Genomic DNA, 19100 nt, shown 5'->3' with positions numbered 1-19100 from the left:
TTGATATATGTCCTTCCAAGTGGTTTCCTGTGCGGAGAGATCATTACACATGCATGTATTCACAACATCGGTGTCAAACTTGACCTACTTCTGTCACCCATTTTTAGTTGTTCACCAAACATTTTGTGAACCACTTTCCATACAATAAGTAGATGTCTCTGTGGTGAGGTTATTCCTATCAATTTTTTTTTTACAGTTATTTTTTTTTTTTTTTTTTTTTTTTAAATAAATTTATTTATTTTATTTATGGCTGTGTTGGGTGTTCGTTGCTGTGTGCGGGCTTTCTCTAGCTGCGGCGAGCGGGGGCTACTCTTCGTTGCGGTGCACGGGCTTCTTGTTGCAGTGGCTTCTCTTGTTGTGGAGCATAGGCTCTAGGGCGCAGGCTCAGTAGTTGTGGCGCACGGGCTTAGTTGCTCCGTGGCATGTGGGATCTTCCCGGACCAGGGCTCGAACCCATGTCCCCTGCATTGGCAGGCGGATTCTTAACCACTGCACCACCAGGGAAGCCCTTTTACAGTTATTTTTAAAAAATAACTCTCCTATAGTTATTGTAACCAACGCCTGCTGATGGACATTTGTGTTGTTTCTAATTTTCTACCAAAGTAAGGCTGTGATCAGTATCTTTGTGCATTTCAGATGATGTGTATTTTTGAGGTTCTTGATGTATGTTGCCAAGCTGCTTTCCAGAAAGCTGTGCAGATCTATTCTGTCCTCAGTGGAAGCAACACTAGTAGTATGCTGTGGAGCTCTATCCCAGCTTCTCGTGCGGGGCAGGAATTCTGTGGCCATCTCTGGGGAAGCCTTTCTCAGCTTAGGTGCTTCTGGTGATTGGGAACTTCCTACCTCTGCCTGCTGAACAGGGGGCAGCTATTTCAGGTGACGCCAGGGGGGCTTTTTATCTGGCCGCCAACCATTGCTAAGCACTTTATATAGTTCCATGTTTAATCCTGACCACAACACTGTGAGCTGTAGGCAATGTCATTGCCATTTTACAGATGGGCATATTGAGGCATAGGGAGGTGAAGTAAGCCATGGTCCCCCCAATCTGTAAGTGCCAGCATGGCCAGGAGTGCCCCCCAGAGCCTGTGCTCTGTCACCTCTAGGCTACATTCAAGAGCAGACATTTGGTCCACACAGGATCTTAAATTTTTTGAGGATGTTTTAAAAATTGGGAGATTTTACGTAAAACAACCAGATTTCTGGATCCTTTTGAGAAATCAGAAGATCTGGCAGTACTGGCCGCACATTCCCGAGTGCACCACAGCTTGGCTGGAGCCACTGGTCCGTTAGTTCCGGTGCACCACGGACCCGACCATGTCCTACTGCCCCTTCTCCAAGTTTCAGAGTTGGTTGCCATTCATCTTGTACCAATTGTTGTTTTCCTCATAGTAGAGAAATGTCTTTTCATGGCTATGTCTGTTTCAAAATAGGCAAATGAAAGATTTAAAGAAAGAGAAGAGAGGATATATTTCTTTTCGGAACTACAAATATTCTGGTGTGTTTATGATGAAAATGAAATGTGTCCTGTATTAGTCAGTGTTCTCCAGAGAAACAAAACCAACAGGATGTGGAGATGTATATACAGACAGTCCCTGACTTAGCGATGGTTCGGATTATGATTTTTCCACTTTGTGATGGTGTGAAAGCTATGCACATTCAGTAAAAATCAGACTTCGCATTTTGATCTTTTCCCGTGTGCAATATGACACTCTCTTATGATGCTGGGCAGTAGCAGCAAGCGGCAGCTCCCAGGCAACCACTCGACCACGAGGGTAAACAACTGATCCACTTTACGACTATTCTGTACCCAGATCGCCATCCTGTTTTTCTCTTTCGGTACAGTATTCAATAAAATACATGAGATATTCAGTGCTTTATTATAAAATAGACTTTGCGTTAGATGATTCTGCCCAGCTGTAGGCTAATATAGTGTTCTGAGCACATTTAAGGTAGGCTGGGCTAAGCTATGATATTTGGTAGGTTGGGCTTATTAAATGCATTTTTAATTAATTAATTAATTTATTTATTTATTTATTTATGGCTGTGTTGGGTCTTCGTTTCTGTGCGAGGGCTTTCTCTAGTTGCGGCAAGCGGGGGCCACTCTTCATCGCGGTGCGCGGGTCTCTCACTATCGCGGCCTCTCTTGTTGCGGAGCACAGGCTCCAGACGCGCAGGCTCAGTAATGGTGGCTCACGGGCCTAGTTGCTCTGCGGCACGTGGGATCTTCCCAGACCAGGGCACGAACCCGTGTCCCCTGCATTGGCAGGCAGATTCTCAACCACTGCGCCACCAGGGAAGCCCTAAATGCATTTTTGACTTACGATATTTTCAACTTATGATGGGTTTATCAGGACGTAACCCCATTGTAAGTTGAGGAAGATGTGTATATAAAGAGAAGTTGATTGTGGAGTCTAGATATGTCCAAAATCTGCAGCATAGGCCGGCAGGCTGGAGATTCAGGGAAGAGTTGCAGTCTGAATGCCAAGGCTGTCTGCTGGCAGGTTCCTTCTTGCTCAGAGAGGTCAGACTTTGTTCTGATTGTGCCTTCAACTGACTGAACGAGGCCCACCACATTATGGAGGGCAATCTGCTTTACTCAGTTCCACTGATTTAAATGTTAATCTCATCCAAGAGACATCTTCACAGAAGCATCCAGAATACTGTTAGACCAAATATCTGGGAAGCTTGGCCCAGCCAAGTTGATACAAAATTAACTGTCACAGTGCCTTCCAAACCTTACCTTCTTCAGTTTAGGTCATTGCAAACCACAGAACCTGGCCTGCTTAATTCTTTTACACTCCTGGCCCGGTCCTGTAGGCACCCCTAAAGTTACCAACCCCTCACTAGAGAACAACACAATTAAGAAGCTCTGTTTTAGGGACTTCCCTGGTGGTCCAGTGGTTAAGACTCCATGCTCCCAACACAGCGGGCACAGGTTTGGTCTCTGGTCAGGGAACTAAGATCCTGCATGCCCCACAGTGGGGCCAAAAAAAAAAGAAACTCTGTTATAACTCATTTACGTTAAAATTTTTTTCTTGAAAATTGTCTCTATTAAAAGTTACTATTCCAGATTAGGGGTAGTAGTCAAAATAGGTATGTTGTTGAAAATGAAAAAAAAAATGAGATCAGTTTCTTCTGGCTTTGTAATTCTGTAACAAATTCAATAGGAGGCAAGTGTTTGTTTTCCAAATAAGCAATTAGTGGGGTCTCTAGCTGCTGAGGATTCTGGCTTAGGCTATGGGTCGGGTACTCAAAAATCAGAGAAAGGGACCAGCAGCTTCTGGGCCTAGGTCATAGCTTCCTGGGACAGCCCAAGGACCCATGAAGAGCTGCTGTCACATCCACGTGGGGGTCATTGATGGTGAGGGGCTGTCCTCCACTGGAGTGGGGCTGTGCGGCGTCCCCAAGGGGGCTGTGCGGCGTCCCCAAGGAGGCAGGGTGGCGGGGGCACTGGGGCAGAGTGTCCTCCTCCTAGAAATGGTGTGATTTACATTTGGCATCTGTTTGGACCGAGAGTGGGAATTGCCTTTGTAATTTCTTCTGTCATGCTGCCGTCAGAAAATTAAGCTGTTTACGCGACAGACTATGGAAGGTTAATGGCTCTTGTGGGAAAGGTCAAGTGGTCATTTTGAAGGGAGTTTGTGCTGAATAATCGGAAGGGCAGAAGAAATAAAGCATAAAATCTGACTGCTTCTCTCCGGCTTTTTCCTGTCTTTCCAGAATCCACAGTTTCTTCTTTGTGGCCGGAACACTCAGGTTCTTACCAGACCTGCTGTTGCTTTTATTATGCCAGTAACAAAAGATAAATATATCACATCTCTTGTGTTTCGGGAATAACCTGGGCCTTTATAATAAAAAAAAAAAAAGTTAACTTAGGTGCTAGTATTTCCTGTATCTCTAAAAATGTTTTCAGCTAACAGATGGCCTTCAAGGTGCTTTTTTGTTTTCCTGGATGAAGAAGAAATAAAGACAAATTCTGGGCACTATAAAAACAAGGCCAGGGCTTCCCTGCTGGCGCAGTGGTTAAGAATCCGCCTGCCAGTGCCAGAGACACGGGTTCGAGCCCTGGTCCGGGAAGATCCCACATGCTGCGGAGCAACTAAGCCCGTGAGCCACAACTACTGAGCCCGAGCTCTAGAGCCCACGAGCCACAACTACTGAACCCGTGCCCCACAACTACTGAAGCCCGTGTGCCTAGAGCCTGTGCTCCGCAACGAAGAGTAGCCCCCGCTCACTGCAACTAGAGAAAGCCCGCGCACAGCAACGAAGACCCAACACAGCCAAAAACAGAAATAAAACAAAAACACAAAACAAGGCCAGATTTAGTTAAAAAAGAAATATTAAGTTCTCTAATTTTGATTTATGGAAGTCAGTTTTTTCTTTAGGTTCTAGAAGTCAGTGTAGCAAAGACAGGGTTATGATTGGGTATTTTCTGCTGCATGTTCAGTTTGTTCTTCCCACCAGGACTAAATTTAAATTTAAGAAAGCACAGGTATCTGTCACTCTGGAAAAAAGATTTTGGGGGAGGCTGAGGCGGGCAGAAGGGGTGCCGCGTGGGTGTCCTCGGGAGGTCTTACCGAGGGGAGGGGCCCCCAGCTCCTGCCGCCTCCACGCCGCTCGGAGCTGAGGCTGCGCTGGGCCAGAGGCCCCTGGAGCCCTCAGCTCCAAACAGAGCTGTGTCTGTCGCGACAGAGTGGCCTTGTTTTATAATTGTTTCCATGGCGCCTGGCTAAGCCTCTCCTATGCTGGCCGCATTCTTTCCTCAGCTCCGTCCTCCGTGCCTGGCTCACTTCAACATGCCCGTCCTCGGGGAGGCCCTCCCCAGCCCCCTCCCTCCCAGTCCAGCCCCCCCCCGCAGCAGGCATCTCATGGGGGGCGAGGGGGCGAGGGGACGAGGCGGTGGCTCCCTGAGAGCCTGACAAACCCCCGTGCGCCTAGAGCGATGTCCGGCCCTTGGGGCCCTCAGCAGGGTGCCGAGTCCGGGAGGCTCGGGGCGTGGGCTCTTCCATTCCTCCCCCTTGACCTTCAGGTCTCAGCTTTGATGTGTCCTCCTCTGGGCCGCCTCCCCGCCTCCCTGTCCCCAGCCTGTCCAGCCCTCCTCAAGCAGAGCGCACAGAGCATGGGGTTCCACCTGTTGTCACCCATGTCCTGCCCTTTTATATTTGTCTGTGGACTTGTCTGCTTCCCCCCGAGACCGGGAGTCCCTGGGGAGCAGCCTGGGTCTGAGAGCGTCCCCTGCAAAGGGTGTGGGGCAGCTGCGTCCTAAATGTTTTGGGGGACTGAGTTGGCGGATGCCACTGCCCCCCGGCAAGCCCAGGCCCCAGCACCCGGCGTCTCCCTCTGCCTCCTGGGCAAATTTTGCTTCACTCGGCCATTCCTCCAAACCCTGGACCTAGCTGAGGAGAGCGCCATACCAAAGTCGTTGATTGTGGAAAAAGAAAAGGAAGCACTATTTTGAGGCTGTATAAATGCAAAATAGATGTCTAGATTCCAGATTTAAGATAAATGAGATTGGGAACCTCTAAGCCTGTGACTTAGGGTCACCCTTAAAAAACGGGAGCATTGGCAGGTCCTAGCTCGGTAAGCAGTGGTGGTTCTCTCTTGGCTACCAGGTACCTTCCTGCGTGTGTGTGGGATCCTCGTGGCATGGCCCCTAGAGCACAGAGCCTCGGACCCCGGCTGAGAGGCCCAGGCTCACTTGGAGACCGAGTCCTGTCGTGATGGGAGATGCCCCCATGGCGTCAACAATCGGGCTCCAGGCTCTAATCCACCCGACAGGAGTGAGTAGCAGGGGACCAGCCCTTTCCAAGGTCAAGGGTTTGGCTACAGCCCTGCAGCCCAGCCTGCGTCCAGGCGGAAGCTTCCAAGGTGGGCAGTGGAGGATGCAGAGTGGGAGAGCACTAGTCCCACCTGAGCACCGGGTGAACGCTGCGGGCAGCAAGCCTCCTGCAGCCTTGGAGGCCTCAGGTGGGGCAGAGAGGGCCAGGCAGAGTCCCTGGGAGTCGCAGAGCTGGAGGAGAGGCAGAGCCCTGGGGCAGCTCCTGGGCTGTGCTACCATTTCCAGTAGGCACACAGCAGGCTTCAGCCCCCACAAACCGGAAAGACCTGTGTTCATCCTTTCTTCCCCAGCTCATATCTTTTTTTAAAAAAAATAATTTATTTATTATTCATTTATTTATTATTTTTGGCTGCATTGGTCTTCGTTGCTGCGTCCCAGCTTTCTGTAGTTGCGGCAAGCAGGGGCTACTCTTCGTTGCGGTGCGCGAGCTTCTCATTGCGGTGGCTTCTCTCGTTGTGGAGCATGGGTTCTAGGTGTGTGGGCTTCAGTAGTTGCGGCACGTGGGCTTAGTTGCTCCGTGGCATGTGGGATCTTCCTGGACCAGGTATGGAACCCGTGTCCCCTGCATTGGCAGGCGGATTCTTAACCACTGTGTCACCAGGGAAGTCCCCCCAGCTCACATCTTATTACCCATCTCAGTCTGGGTGAGCAGTTATTTATAACAATATTCTCTAACATTTTTGGAGCAGTTTCTGCGTGCCAGGCATCATGTTAGGAACTTGGCGTGCATTATTTTGCTCAAGCCTCACAGCAACCCATGAGGGTAGGTACTGGAGTTTCTTTTTACCCATTTTACAGATTAGGAAACTGAGGCCCAGAGGGCTTAAGCAACCCAAAGTCCCACAGTTAAAAAGAAGTGGAAAGAGGATTTGAAACCCTGAGGTCAGCGTGCTTCCCTAGCCTTCTCTTTGCTTTTCCACATACATGTTGTTTATTTGTATCATTTTTTTAGATTCCACATATAAGTGGTATCATATGATATTTGTCTTTCTCTGTCTGACTTCCTTCACTTGGTATGGTAATCTCTAGGTCCATTCATGTTGCTGCAAATGGCATTGTTTCATTCTTTTTTTTATGGCTGAGTAGTACTCCATTTTGTGTTTGTGTGTGTACACATATATATGTGTGTGTATATATATATATCACATCTTTTTTATCCATTCATGTCTGTGGACATTTAGGTCACATACATGTTATTTAACATCTCCCAAATTTGAAGGTTGAGGGGAGGGAGAAGGGTAACTGATGTGATGGGTCTGAAAACATGGTGACAGTCCTGGGTTTCCGTTAACCCTGTCTTCAGAGCAGCACAGAGTCAACTACCTTCTCACTTTATAATCGAATGGCTTTGCTCAGAGAGAACTGGGCTTGGTCACCGTGTGTCTCAAGGGGTCTGCGTGTGGCCTTGGGTGGCCAGGCAGTAGCAGCTGGGCCTCAGCACAGCGCTCACAGGAGGGAAGATGTGAAACCGTCTTGGGAGGCCCTGCTGTGAGCCAAGCCGTCTTGGCCCCAGTGAGATGGGGAACAAATAGTTGTCTTCTCCTAAAAGCATCTGGCGCCTGTGAGACCTGGCACCTCTCCTGACCTCCAGCTACTAGGAGATGCGGCAGGGTGCTGTGGAACTAATGGAGTTTTCTTCTCCAGGCAGCAATTAGGGGTTAATTATTAGCAATTAGGGGTTCACCACATGCTCTGTGGACCAGCTGTCCTTTCGAGAACACAGGTCACTTGTGTTTCTCTGTATTAGCAACTGGATCCAACTGCCCCTGGGGTCCCCCGTTAATCACTGTGGCGGGGTCCCCACGAGGCTGGCAGCAGGGGGCCATTCTGACTGAGAGTTGCTGACTCACCGTCTCTCCCCCTCTCGCCAGGCATGGTGGCCACCGCTGGGCTCTGTCGTGCTGACCTCCATCGGTCATTCTCAGCGTGGCGTCTGGACTGACCCTGGCCGGTGACTCAGCTCTCTTGAGCTGGCAGAACCGGGACAGGGCAGTTTCTCTTGGCACTTCCCAGGCCCTTGGGCTCAGCTCCCCTCGTCCCCTTCTGTTCTTTTCTAGACGCTACTACAAGGAGACCTCTGGCCTGATGCTGGACGTTGGTGCCTACATGAAGGCACTTGAGGTACCTGCCCTGGGTCTGCCCAAGCCCTCTTCACGTCTCAGGGCCCTCTGGGATGTTTCTGGCCTTTCTGGAGAAGAGGGTGTGCTCAGTGTTCTGAGTGCCTTCTGTGTTTTCCAACTCAGCGCCCCCCCCCCACCCCCCATTTGAGGCTCCAAGCCCGGCTCTCCCCCTCCTCTGGAGCTTGGCCTCTCGGCTGCCCTGGTCATCACTCTGCTCCCCCGTCGCTCCCTCTCTTCCCTACAGCTTGTACCACCTGCCGCTGAGCCCGCTGGCCCTCCCAGCATGCTCTGTAGCTCTCCTCTAGGATTCTTGGCTTCTGGATGTGTGTGAACCTGCCTCATTCCTGACCCTTACCTGCACCACTCTGAGCTTGATGTGTCCTGATTAGACTCCATCCCAGTTCCCTCCTCCAGTTTCCAAGTCTGGGCTCAGATGGGGCTCCCACTCTGACCCACGCCTAGCCAGCTGCCCCAGCCCGGGCTCCTGGCCCAGGTCAGCCCATGTCACATCCCGTACTCACTGCTACATTGGTCCCTACCTACTTGCACTCGGGTGGGAGGGACGGACAGGCTGGCGGATGGGGCCCTGGACCTTTTCCCCTGGAGGGCCTATGACAGAGCTGGGGGTGGTCGGGGGAGAAGGGAAGGGAGGGGAAGCAAGAATGCAGATGAGAGCACTGTCGGGGTGGCCTGCTGCGGACCGCCTCCTGCTGAGGTCCGGCGCTGGGGCAGGTGGCAGGGCGCCTGGTGGTGGGTGCCCCCGGCCTCCCGGGCAGCCCGATGTGGCATTGTGACACTTGCCTACGAGGTGTGCCTCTCGGCCCACGTGTCTTGCCGCCTGGAGGCCCCTGGCCTGCAGGTGCACATTTGGGGCATCTTTCCTTGATTCCCCGGAGGGAGGATTTCACTGCAGAACGGGTGTTCACCTGTACTTGCTCCCAAACCCATGCCATGTCCTTCTGTCTTTCCGCAGTATGCCTGTGGTATCGAAGCCGAGGTGGTGGGGAAACCTTCCCCTGAGTTTTTCAAGTCTGCTCTGCGAGAGATGGGGTTGGAAGCCCACCAGGTAGGCCAGCTGGTCCTGAAGCACGTGCGTGGAGGCAGCTATTGAGGGAGGCCCAGAGCGCTCCCCGGGGCGGCCTCGGCGCCGGAGATGGGTTTGAGGGCTCAGGCAGCCTGCGAAGGTTCCCTCTCGCCCCCCGTGAGAGCTGACCTGACTGGAAAGAGGGAAAAAGACAGCAAAGGAGGCCCACTGAATGTTTTCCACCTGGTTAATTAGTATCAGTATAAGAGTGAGAGAAAGAAATGCCTGTGGCTCTTTTCAAGCGACTTTTGTTTCTTCTCTGGGAGGATAAGGATTGACAAGTCCTATCAATATGTTAAAAATATTTCATGGAAAGACAGTGCACAGCAAGATGAAAAGAACATGTAGGAGTAAAATCATGCATCTGGCCACCTTTACATTATAACTGTTTTTGAGACAGGTTGCCTTCCAAACATACATCTTAAAAGAAAGAAAGGCAGTTATGGTTTTAGTGTCCCCAGTGCCCACCCTCCCACCTCCCCTTCCCAGGTAGAGTGAGTTGGTCCCCCCCGGCCGGTGGGTTCCTGATAGCATTGTTGAAGAAACAGTGGGCACGTGTCTGCTGGCGGTCAGGGCTGTCCTGCTGTCTCCTTTGGACACGGCACCAGGGGACAGTGTCAGCATCCTGTGGTGAGGCTGGTGCCCCCAGGATCACCGTGCTGCTCCCTTATTCATGGACCCGAATTTCCCATGTGTGTTCCAGTCTAGAGCGCTGGTCTCTCACGATGCTTAGAGAAAGACAGCACACAGCCATGGAAGTCTGGAACCTCTGCGCCCAAACCTCCCCTGAGATTCACAGATGCCAGAAAATACAGTTCTCGGGGGTCCCCAGGAAACACCTGGAAAATGCCCTGTGAGGCTGGTAGAGAGGAGAGGCTTGTGTTTTAAATGAGTGAAGACTACAGGAATAAACAGCTTGGTTTTCACGACTTCATTTCATAGTGACAATTTTTAAAATTTGTTTTATTGTGACAAATTTCAAATATACACAAAAGCAGAGAAAACAAAACAGTGATTCTCCTCATATATCCATCACCCAGATTCAACAATTTAAAGATTTTGTCACATTCCCTTCTTCTATCCCATTTCTTTCTTTTTAAAAATTTAGTTTTTTTTTTCCTGTTGTATTTTAAAGCAAATCCCATTCTTAATGTTATCCTATCCTTTCAAATTATAGTGTGCCTTTCAAAAAAGGATGGTTGTTTTTGACCATCATTAATGCATTTTTGACAATGCATTAAGACACCTAACCATGGCAAAAAAAAACACACAAAAAGATGTTCAGCATCATCACTCATTCAGGAAATGCAAATCAAAACCACAGTGAGATCCCACCTCATACCCACTTGGATGGCCATGATAATTTTAAAAGAAAAAAGGAAAATAACAAGCATTGGCAGGGATGTGGAGAAATTGGAACCCTCATATAGGAATACTGGTAGGAATGTAAAATGGAGCACCCACTATGAAAAACAGCCAGTATGGAAAACAGTTCCGTAATAATTTAATGTAGAATTTTCGTATGACCCAGCAATTCCACTCCTAGGTGTATATCCAAAATAATTGAAAACAGGTGTTCAAACAAAAACTTACACGTGAATATTCATAGCAGCACTATTCACAATAGCCAAAAGGTGGAAATAATGCAAATGTTCATCAACAAATGAATGGGTGAACAAAATGTGGTTTATTGTCACCATGGAATATTTCAGCTATAAAAAGAATGAAATACTGATAAATCCTACCATGTGTATGAACCTTGAAAACATTATGGTAAGTGCAAGAAGCCAGTCACAGAAGGTCACGTTTTATATATTTAACATTTATATGAAATGTCCAGAATAGGCAAATCCACAGAGACATAAGATAGATTAGTGGTTGCCAGGGGCTGGGAGTATGGGGGAATGGGGAGTGACTGCCAGTGGGTATGAGGTCTCCTTTTGGGTTGATAAAAAATGTCTGGAACTAGCTGGTGGTGATGGTTGCACAACATTGTGAATGTACTTAATGCCACTGATCTGTACACTTCAAAATGGTTACATTGGTAAATTTTATCACATTGAAAAAAAACCCTACCTAAAAAAAAAAACCAAACCAAAAGAACTCTACCTAACAAAATCAATAGTAATTCCTTAGTATTATCTAATACCAGGCCATATTTAAATTTTCCTGGCTGTCTCAGAAATGTCTTTTATGTAGATTAAAAAAAAAATCAAATCCAAATAAGGTTGTTTTGTGTTTTAAACCTCTCTTTTTAACTTTTTTATTATGGAACATTTCAAATATCTGTGCAAATTGCGAGAGTAACCTCATAAACCCCCAGGTACCCATCACTGAGCTTCAGTAATTATCAACTAATAAGCACTTTTAAAATTTGTTTTTAACTGTTCATTCTGAAGCAATTTCCCACGTACAAAGAGGTTGAAAAATAGTACAGAGAATTCCCCTGTGCCCTTCCTGCAGCTTCCCCAAAGGCTAACATCTTATGTAACAATCACAGGACAATTATAAAATCAGGAAATTAGCCTTGATGCAGATGTTGACTAGCCCAGGGACCCTCTGTTTTTGGACATGTTATATTTGGTGTCATGCCCCCAGCACCCTTTATTCTGAGCAGTTCCTCAGTCTGTCTTTGTCTTTCAGGACTGTGGCAGTTTTCAAGAGTACTGGCCAGTTCTTTCATAGAATGTCCCTGATGTTCCCTCATGATTTAATTTCAGGTTATGCATTTCTGGCATATTTAATTCTGGTTGTACATTTCACAGACACAGTGCTGTGCCCTCTGGTGTGTCCCATCAGGAGGCATGTGTGGGCGCTCTGCGCATTATAGGTGGGGGTCACTTTGATGCCCGTCGGAGGTTCCTATTTCTGCACTGCAGAGTTAACTGTTGTCCCTTTGTGAGTAATAGGTATCTTACGGGGGGAATACTTTGACACTATGTAAATATTCTCTCTCCTGACATACTTTTCCCCTCCTAATTTCAGCATCCTCTTACCTGCAACAGTTGTTACCATGGTGCCAAACGGCGGTTTTCTACTTCCATTGTTCCTTCTATATTTATTGATTAGCATTTACTGTAAGAGAGAGCTTTCCTTTTTCTCCCATTTACTTTTTTATTTATTCCAAAATGTACTTAAGGATATTTGTTTTATTCCACGAGTCACAATCCATTCCTATTGTTATTTTGTTGCCCACATTGTCCCATATTTGGCCATTGGGACCACTTTGAAGATTAATAACCCCTTGTTTAATCTGTACTCCCACCTGCTCCTCTCCCCTAGATTGTTTTGAATCATCTCCCAGAAATCGTATCATTTCATCGGTATTTCTAAGTGTCTCTAAAAGATAGGAATTCTTTTTAAAAACATGGATGATGCCATTATCACATCTAAGTAATACTAACAATAATTCCTTAATGTCATCAAATATCCAGCCATTATTCACATTTCCCTGATTGTCTTACAAGTGTTTACATTGCTTGCAGTTTCTTTGAATCAGGATCCACCTGAGGTCCTCGCATTGTGATTGGCCGGTGTGATTCTTAAGTGTTTTCTAATCTATCCATTCCCACCCACCCACGCCGACCCCACCCCCGTCTCCCTTTTGTACTCCTTGCAGCTTTATGAAGAAGAAGCTGGCTTGTTTGTCCTGTAGAGTTTCCCACAGTCAGGATTTTGTTGATTGCGCCTCAGTGGTGTCTGTCTCATGCTCTCCTGTTCTCCCTGCTTCCTGAATGTTGATAGTTAGATCTAGAAGCTTAGGCAGAATCTGTTTCAGTTTTTTGATGACTGCTTTCTGGGTGGTGTTGTGGCCTCCCTCAGGAGGTTCAGAATGTCCAGGTGTCTCCTTCTGTGGTGTTAGCAGCCATTGGTGATTGGTGCGTAACCCCATTCATTCATTAAGGGGGGCAAAATGGTGATATTTGAATTCTGTCATTCCTTCTCCATTTCTTCTCTGGATTACCTCTGTATAGGAAAACGCCTCACCAACTATGCGTTCCCCTGAAGTACAATTCATATAGGAAACTACAGATAAATGCCTATTTCTTTCCTATTATTTATTAGTTTTCAGAATGATTGATTCTCTAACACCATCCCAATACCTTGGAGGTTTAAAACTACATATATCACTATAAATAGACAAAAGCATATTGGACGTGTTCCAATCCATTGCAGTTATTCGTGTTCAAAGTATTGCATCTTTGACCAGTGGGAGCCTCTTCCAGCTGCCCTCTGAGGCCTATTGTCCTGACCCCAGAGGTCTCTGAGGTGCTTTACTCCCTGTTATGACAGGATAACACCTGCCTTGCACACTTCCTGCCCTAGGCCTAGAGTCTGCCATCCTTCCAAGGAGCCATGCTTACCTTTAGTGGAAAATAGTATTTAGAAACCATAGTCGGGATAGTAACTGTTCTTACTGCTATGGGGTTGGTCATCATTTCCAAGACTTAGTCCACAAGGGTTGAAAAAATATGTATCTTTAAAGATGAACTGCATAATGAGATCACACTGAAACTTCTGATCCAGATTTAGGCCTGTGGGTTTTTACTGGATCACCCATCTTGTGTCTGTATTTCCTTTTTTCCATGTCAGAAATCCTGGCTCGCAAGAATACCGACATAATCATTTGTTTTAGCCCATAATACACACAAGGGTCTTGAATCTCAAAAACATGATGCTGTGTGAGAGAAGCCAGACGCAAAAGCGTGGGTGCCACCACCAGTTCCATCAGCGCCACCAAGGCTGGGTCAGGGCTGCGGCTGCCGTGGGCTGGACTGTGAGACACAGCATCACTGTGACCGCTGATCCCTGGATTCGATAAGGCTGGTACCGGTGCTGTTCACGATTCCTTTTTTCCACAGTTCTTTTTTGGCTTAGAATATATCCCTCTAGAGATTTACAGCCAAAATACTGGGTTTTTTTGTTTTTTTTTTTTTAATTAATTTATTTATTTATTTATTTTTGGCTGTGTTGGGTCTTCGTTTCTGTGCGAGGGCTTTCTCTAGTTGCGGTGAGCGGGGGCCACTCTTCATCACGGTGCGCGGGCCTCTCACTATCGCGGCCTCTCTTGTTGCGGAGCACAGGCTCCAGACGCACAGGCTCAGTAGTTGTGGCTCACGGGCCCAGTTGCTCCGCGGCATGTGGGATCTTCCCAGACCAGGGCTCGAACCCGTGTCCCCTGCATTAGCAGGCAGATTCTCAACCGCTGCGCCACCAGGGAAGCCAAAATACTGTTTTTTAAAGCTACCATTATTCCGCTGGGTAAGTGTGTCACCAACAGGACCCTCCTTGAAGTCGCTTTACTTCCAATTTTTAAGGAGTTGGTTTTTCAACATTTAAATTTGTTTCATAGTTATGTAAAAAATCATGTGGTTCCGAAATTAAATCCACGGAACAAGATACATTCAAGGAAGTCTGGCTCCTGTCCTTTTCCTTCTATTGCCTTCCCACCCATCTCTCATCATAGCCATTTTTATAAATATTATGGCTTATCTTTCCATTTTTTAAATACGACCAACTATGTATACATTTGTATCCTACTTACAGGGTGAATTTGAGAGAGTAAATTCTTTTGTTTTAAAAGATTTTTTTTTGATGTGGACCATTTTTAAAGTCTTTATTGAACTCGTTACAATATTGCTTCTGTTTTATATGTTGGTTTTTTGGCCGCGAGGCATGTGGGATCTTAGCTCCCCGACCAGGGATCGAACCTGCACTCCCTGCGTTGGAAGGCGAAGTCTTAGCCACTGGACCGCCAGCGAAGTCCCTGAGAGAGTAAATTCTTAAGATCATTTGTTATAGAGTGGGAAGAACGTTACTGTTGTAATCTGAGTTAAAAATCAGTATTTAGAATTACATAAGCACTGTGGTCACAACCATCTCCCGCGACCCCCCAATCCCCTGCCTTCCCCAATCAACAAAACAAAAAACTGTCACTGCCTAGAAATTAAGACCAGAGGAACTGAATATTAAGACGTTATCTTTGGTTGTCTTTGCAGAGTTGACCTTGGTTAATCCCCTCCCCCGCCTTTTGTTTGTTTGTTTATTTGTTTGGTGTTTTCCAGTTACTTCCTCGGCCAGTATCTTTTACATTCTGAATGAGAAACTGCGCTCCCCACACCCCAAAGAGGAGCTGAGGCCCTTCTGCGGGTCAGGTCGATCGGGCTTCTCATTTGGCGGATGCCGGGGCCGTGCAGTCTGGGGTGGCGGGTTAGGAGCTTGGATTTCTGGCGTGTCTGCCGAGGCTGGGGTCCCTGTGCTGTCCAGGCATCGTGAGCATCTGTGGCCCTGGGTCGCTAAGGAATTGTTTTCTCTGGCGGCTCTGAGCGCACATGGCAGAGCTGAATCTTATTTACCTACCACATTATCATCCTGTCTCTGTCTCCCCTCTTGACAGACAGTTGAGTGGCAGTTGCATGTTCTTAACACCCCACCTCACCGTTTTTCTAAAATGTTAATTTAGAACATTTTGAAATACTGCTTGAGCCTCAGGATGTGTAGACATTTTAAAGCAGTATTTCAAAATACGGCCATTTTGAATGAACTGTGTCTTATGCACAAGGTAATAATTCTCTGCTCCTGCTTCTCTCTTTTTAATGAAAAATGGCTTTGAGGGGCTGTCTTGCTGCTGAAGTGCCGGGCTGTGGCAAACCTTAAAATTTTCAAGCTGCTTTAATCAATAAAGTTATCACCAGTCATTTCCCTTGATAACTGCTTCTTCCCAGATCCAGACTTGCTTCTTGCTGCCGAGGAGTTTTCCACCTGCGCTCAGAATGGATATAACTCTCCAAATCCAATTTTCATTTTAACCTTTCCTCAATAGGCTAGAAATAACAGATTGCTGGTATTACTCTAATAGATTGGAAATTCAAACCTCTTAGCGGTAACCAGACCCTTTCTAGGATTCAGTAATAAGGCAAAGAATAACATACCTTAAAGGCTACTTCAAGAAATACTTAATTCTCATGGTTTAAGGCTTCTGAATCAGTGGGTGGTTTTATAGCTTCATACTAAATCCCAAATCATGTGAAGGTTTTGGCAGTTTTCCATAATCGTAAGAAATTCCATCAGTTGCAAATTGTGCAGGTTTGGTGGAAATTGGGTCTGTTCAGACCAGAGTGCTTAGTCAGCACCAGAAGCCAGTGTGCAGGCATCCTGGAAGCTGGGGGTGCCCATTTCACAGATGAGGAACCCGAGGCTTGGAGAGGAAGGACCTTGAATACTTTGAGCACTTGTGCTGGGCACACCCAGGATCTGTCACGTACCCATTTACTTCGTGAAATCCTTACTCCAACCCGCTGTCGTAGGTACTTTCATTCCCATCTTAAGGTTAAGGTTAAGGATTTCTCAGCCTCGGCACTACTGACATTTTGGGGTCAGATCATTATTTGTGGTGGGGGGTACTGCCCTCCTCCCCCAGTTGTGAAACCACAGATGTCCCCAGACGTTGCCAAATGTCCCAGGGGAGCAAAATCGCCCCCAGTTGAGAACCAGGGCACTGAGGAGTAGTCACAGGAAAGTCTACTGTTGAAGCCAGGATTACTCTGCCGCTGTGGAGTGAGGCCGGGACCCAGCCCCCTCCAGGTCTCTGCTGCTCCCCAGTTCTCCAGGAGGGGCCAGCAACACAGCAGAATGCTTAGGTTTGAAAAGGCATATTTAGCAGTGCAATATCATTTTCTGTTGTGAAAAACATTAAAATCTGTCTTGTTGGCAGAATATAGAAAGTAAAGTTAAGCAAGATCTTGGGTGGTGAAGGTGAGGACTCTCAGGACAGCCTATCAAAAAAGGGGGCGAGGTTTGTGGGTTTATCCAAAGAGGACCGGGCATAAAACATGGACTTTGCCCCATCATTTTGCTCCCTGGTTCTCAGGGCAGTAATTCTAGCTACGGGGTTATGGGGACAGTGTGTACCCTTGGTGGGGAGGCCTTGTGGGTGGGGAGTGAACGTCTGCGTGGGGACCTCCTCCCCCTCAGGTCCGTGCGTGGAAGGCCCATCTTCTCCCCTTCGTGGGCTGGGCCCTCCCCCGGCCCATCTTCCCCACAAGCGGTGTGCATGGTCTTTGGGTGTCAGCTCAGGGACCACTTGCTGGGACGGTGTGAGCCCCGGGAGAGAGAGGGCCAGAGGGGTGGCTCATCCAGCCACGGGCGGGGGTTTCCAGGAAATGCCAGCACTGGGGTTGCCTTGTGCCCCGTCTCGGTCATAAGGGAGCTTTAGAACCTCATGTCTTAGTTTTCCCTAAGATATTTCCGCCCCTAAAGCCTTTTTAGTGGATTTTATTTTCTTCTCCTCAAAACACAAGTTTTTAATCTGATTGTGAAGTAACTCATGTGTGTTAAGGGGATGAATAAAGTTCAGAAAGTACAAGGGAAAAAAGTGTTCATCCTTCCACTAACCTGCAATAACACAAATCATGCTTAACCCTTCCAATTTTTTGGTGTCTATATATACTTTTTTTTTTTGGCTGCACTGTGCGACTTGCGGGATCTTAGTTCCCTGACCAGGGATCGAACCCAGGCCCAGCAGTGAAAGCGCCAAGTCCTAACCACTGGACTGCCAGGGAATTCCTGTATATGTACATTTAAAAAGAAAATTATTTATTTATTTGGCTGTGTTGGGTCTTAGTCGCTGCACGCGGGATCTTCGTTTCTGCGTGCGGGGTCTTTAGTTGCGGCATGCAGGATCTTTTTAGTTATGGCATGTGGGCTCTTTGTTGTGGCATGTGGGATCTAGTTCCCTGACCAGGGACCAAACGCGAGCCCCCTACATTGGGAGCTCGGAGTCTTATCCACTGGATCACCAGGGGAGTCCCTGTATATATACATTTTTAACACAAAATTGGATAATCCCATATCTGCTATTTGAAACCCGATTCCCATTCCCCTCCTCCCCCCCCCCCCCCCCGGCTTAATATTGGGAACAATTTCCTTTGTGCGAATTCAAGCACCTCCACAAAGTAATTTTTGTGGCTACAGAGCATTCTGTCATAGGGACTACCGTAATGTTCTTTAGCAAGAGGCTACCTTCCATCCCCTTGCTACCATAATGTGCTTCCCCAGTCCCCTGTTGTTGGACGTTTAGATTACTTCCGATTTCCCTCTTGTACATTAGCCCTAGTGAACACCCTTGTATGTATATGTCCTTCTGTATATTTTAAATTATTTTCTTAGAAATCCTAGAGGTATAGTTGTCAGGCCACGATGCACAGTGTTCATTTCTATTTCAGAAACACGGTATCAATTCAGCTTCCTTACCAGCTGTATATGCAAGTGCTCATTTTCCAACATCCTCACCAATAACATGGTTTCTTACTTTTTATAAAATGGTTTCCTTGAGTTTTGCTGTGCTGGTATTATTCCTTACGAATGTGTCAGACGGTGGGGGAAATTCCTTAGTGACGAGCCACCTCTGGGTGTCGGAGGGGGCCCGGTTGCTCTGAGCCTGCAGGGTGAGGGTCTAGGGCTCTTCCCAGTGCTAGGTGTCATCTCGAGGCCTCTCCACGTGGGGGTGTCTGTCCCTCGGGGCTGAAGTGCAGGCCAAGCCCACTGCTTCTTCACCACCAGCCCTGCAGTTCGTTGCCCCATGGGGGCAGAAGTGCTCCTCCTGGCAGAGCCTGGGAATAATCAGAAATTTCGTGAAACCTGGGGTTTCTTGGGAAAGCTCTTTGGCATTGGAAGTTGTGTTCCAGACGTCGCCACCTGTTGGAATGGGTTCTGCCCCTGGCACCTAGGATGGTGAAGAGGAGACCATGGCGGGCAGATGAATATTTAAGAAGGATGAATGAATCTGCATTTTGAACCCAAACCAGAAAACCTGCCTAAAGGGCTCTGGTGCCGCCTCTGGCTCTTGGATCTCTGTTCTGTGGGAGTCTGACCTCTTGGTGTGCATCTCCAGCTTCCCTGAACCATTTTGCAGTCAGAAAGGAAGTGCAACCCAGACCTGACAGGTAGGGTTTTTTTATTTCCCCTGACAGCGCACCTCTTGACCTCTATCTTCTTGCCAGTGATTTTTTAAATCCTAAATGATTTGGCAATAATTGCTCCTCCTTGCGTGATTATT

At 47.5% G+C, this 19100-nt stretch overlaps 1 protein-coding gene across 7 annotated transcripts in view; it reads left to right on the top strand.

Annotated features, from left to right (window-relative positions):
• The window catches only part of LHPP (phospholysine phosphohistidine inorganic pyrophosphate phosphatase), a 155747-nt gene that overhangs the window by 21886 nt on the left and 114761 nt on the right, over positions 1-19100 (top strand). For all 7 annotated transcript variants that reach the window (XM_059899523.1, XM_059899528.1, XM_059899527.1 and 4 more), the window contains exons 4-5: positions 7897-7960; positions 8933-9025. In XM_059899523.1, the coding sequence (XP_059755506.1) occupies positions 7897-7960; positions 8933-9025 (157 nt within the window). The remainder of the gene's footprint in view (positions 1-7896; positions 7961-8932; positions 9026-19100) is intronic.

The sequence above is a fragment of the Balaenoptera ricei genome, chromosome 16 (genome assembly GCF_028023285.1).
Source record: "Balaenoptera ricei isolate mBalRic1 chromosome 16, mBalRic1.hap2, whole genome shotgun sequence".
Classification (NCBI taxonomy): domain Eukaryota; kingdom Metazoa; phylum Chordata; class Mammalia; order Artiodactyla; family Balaenopteridae; genus Balaenoptera; species Balaenoptera ricei.
This window is presented reverse-complemented; position numbering and strand designations above follow the sequence as displayed.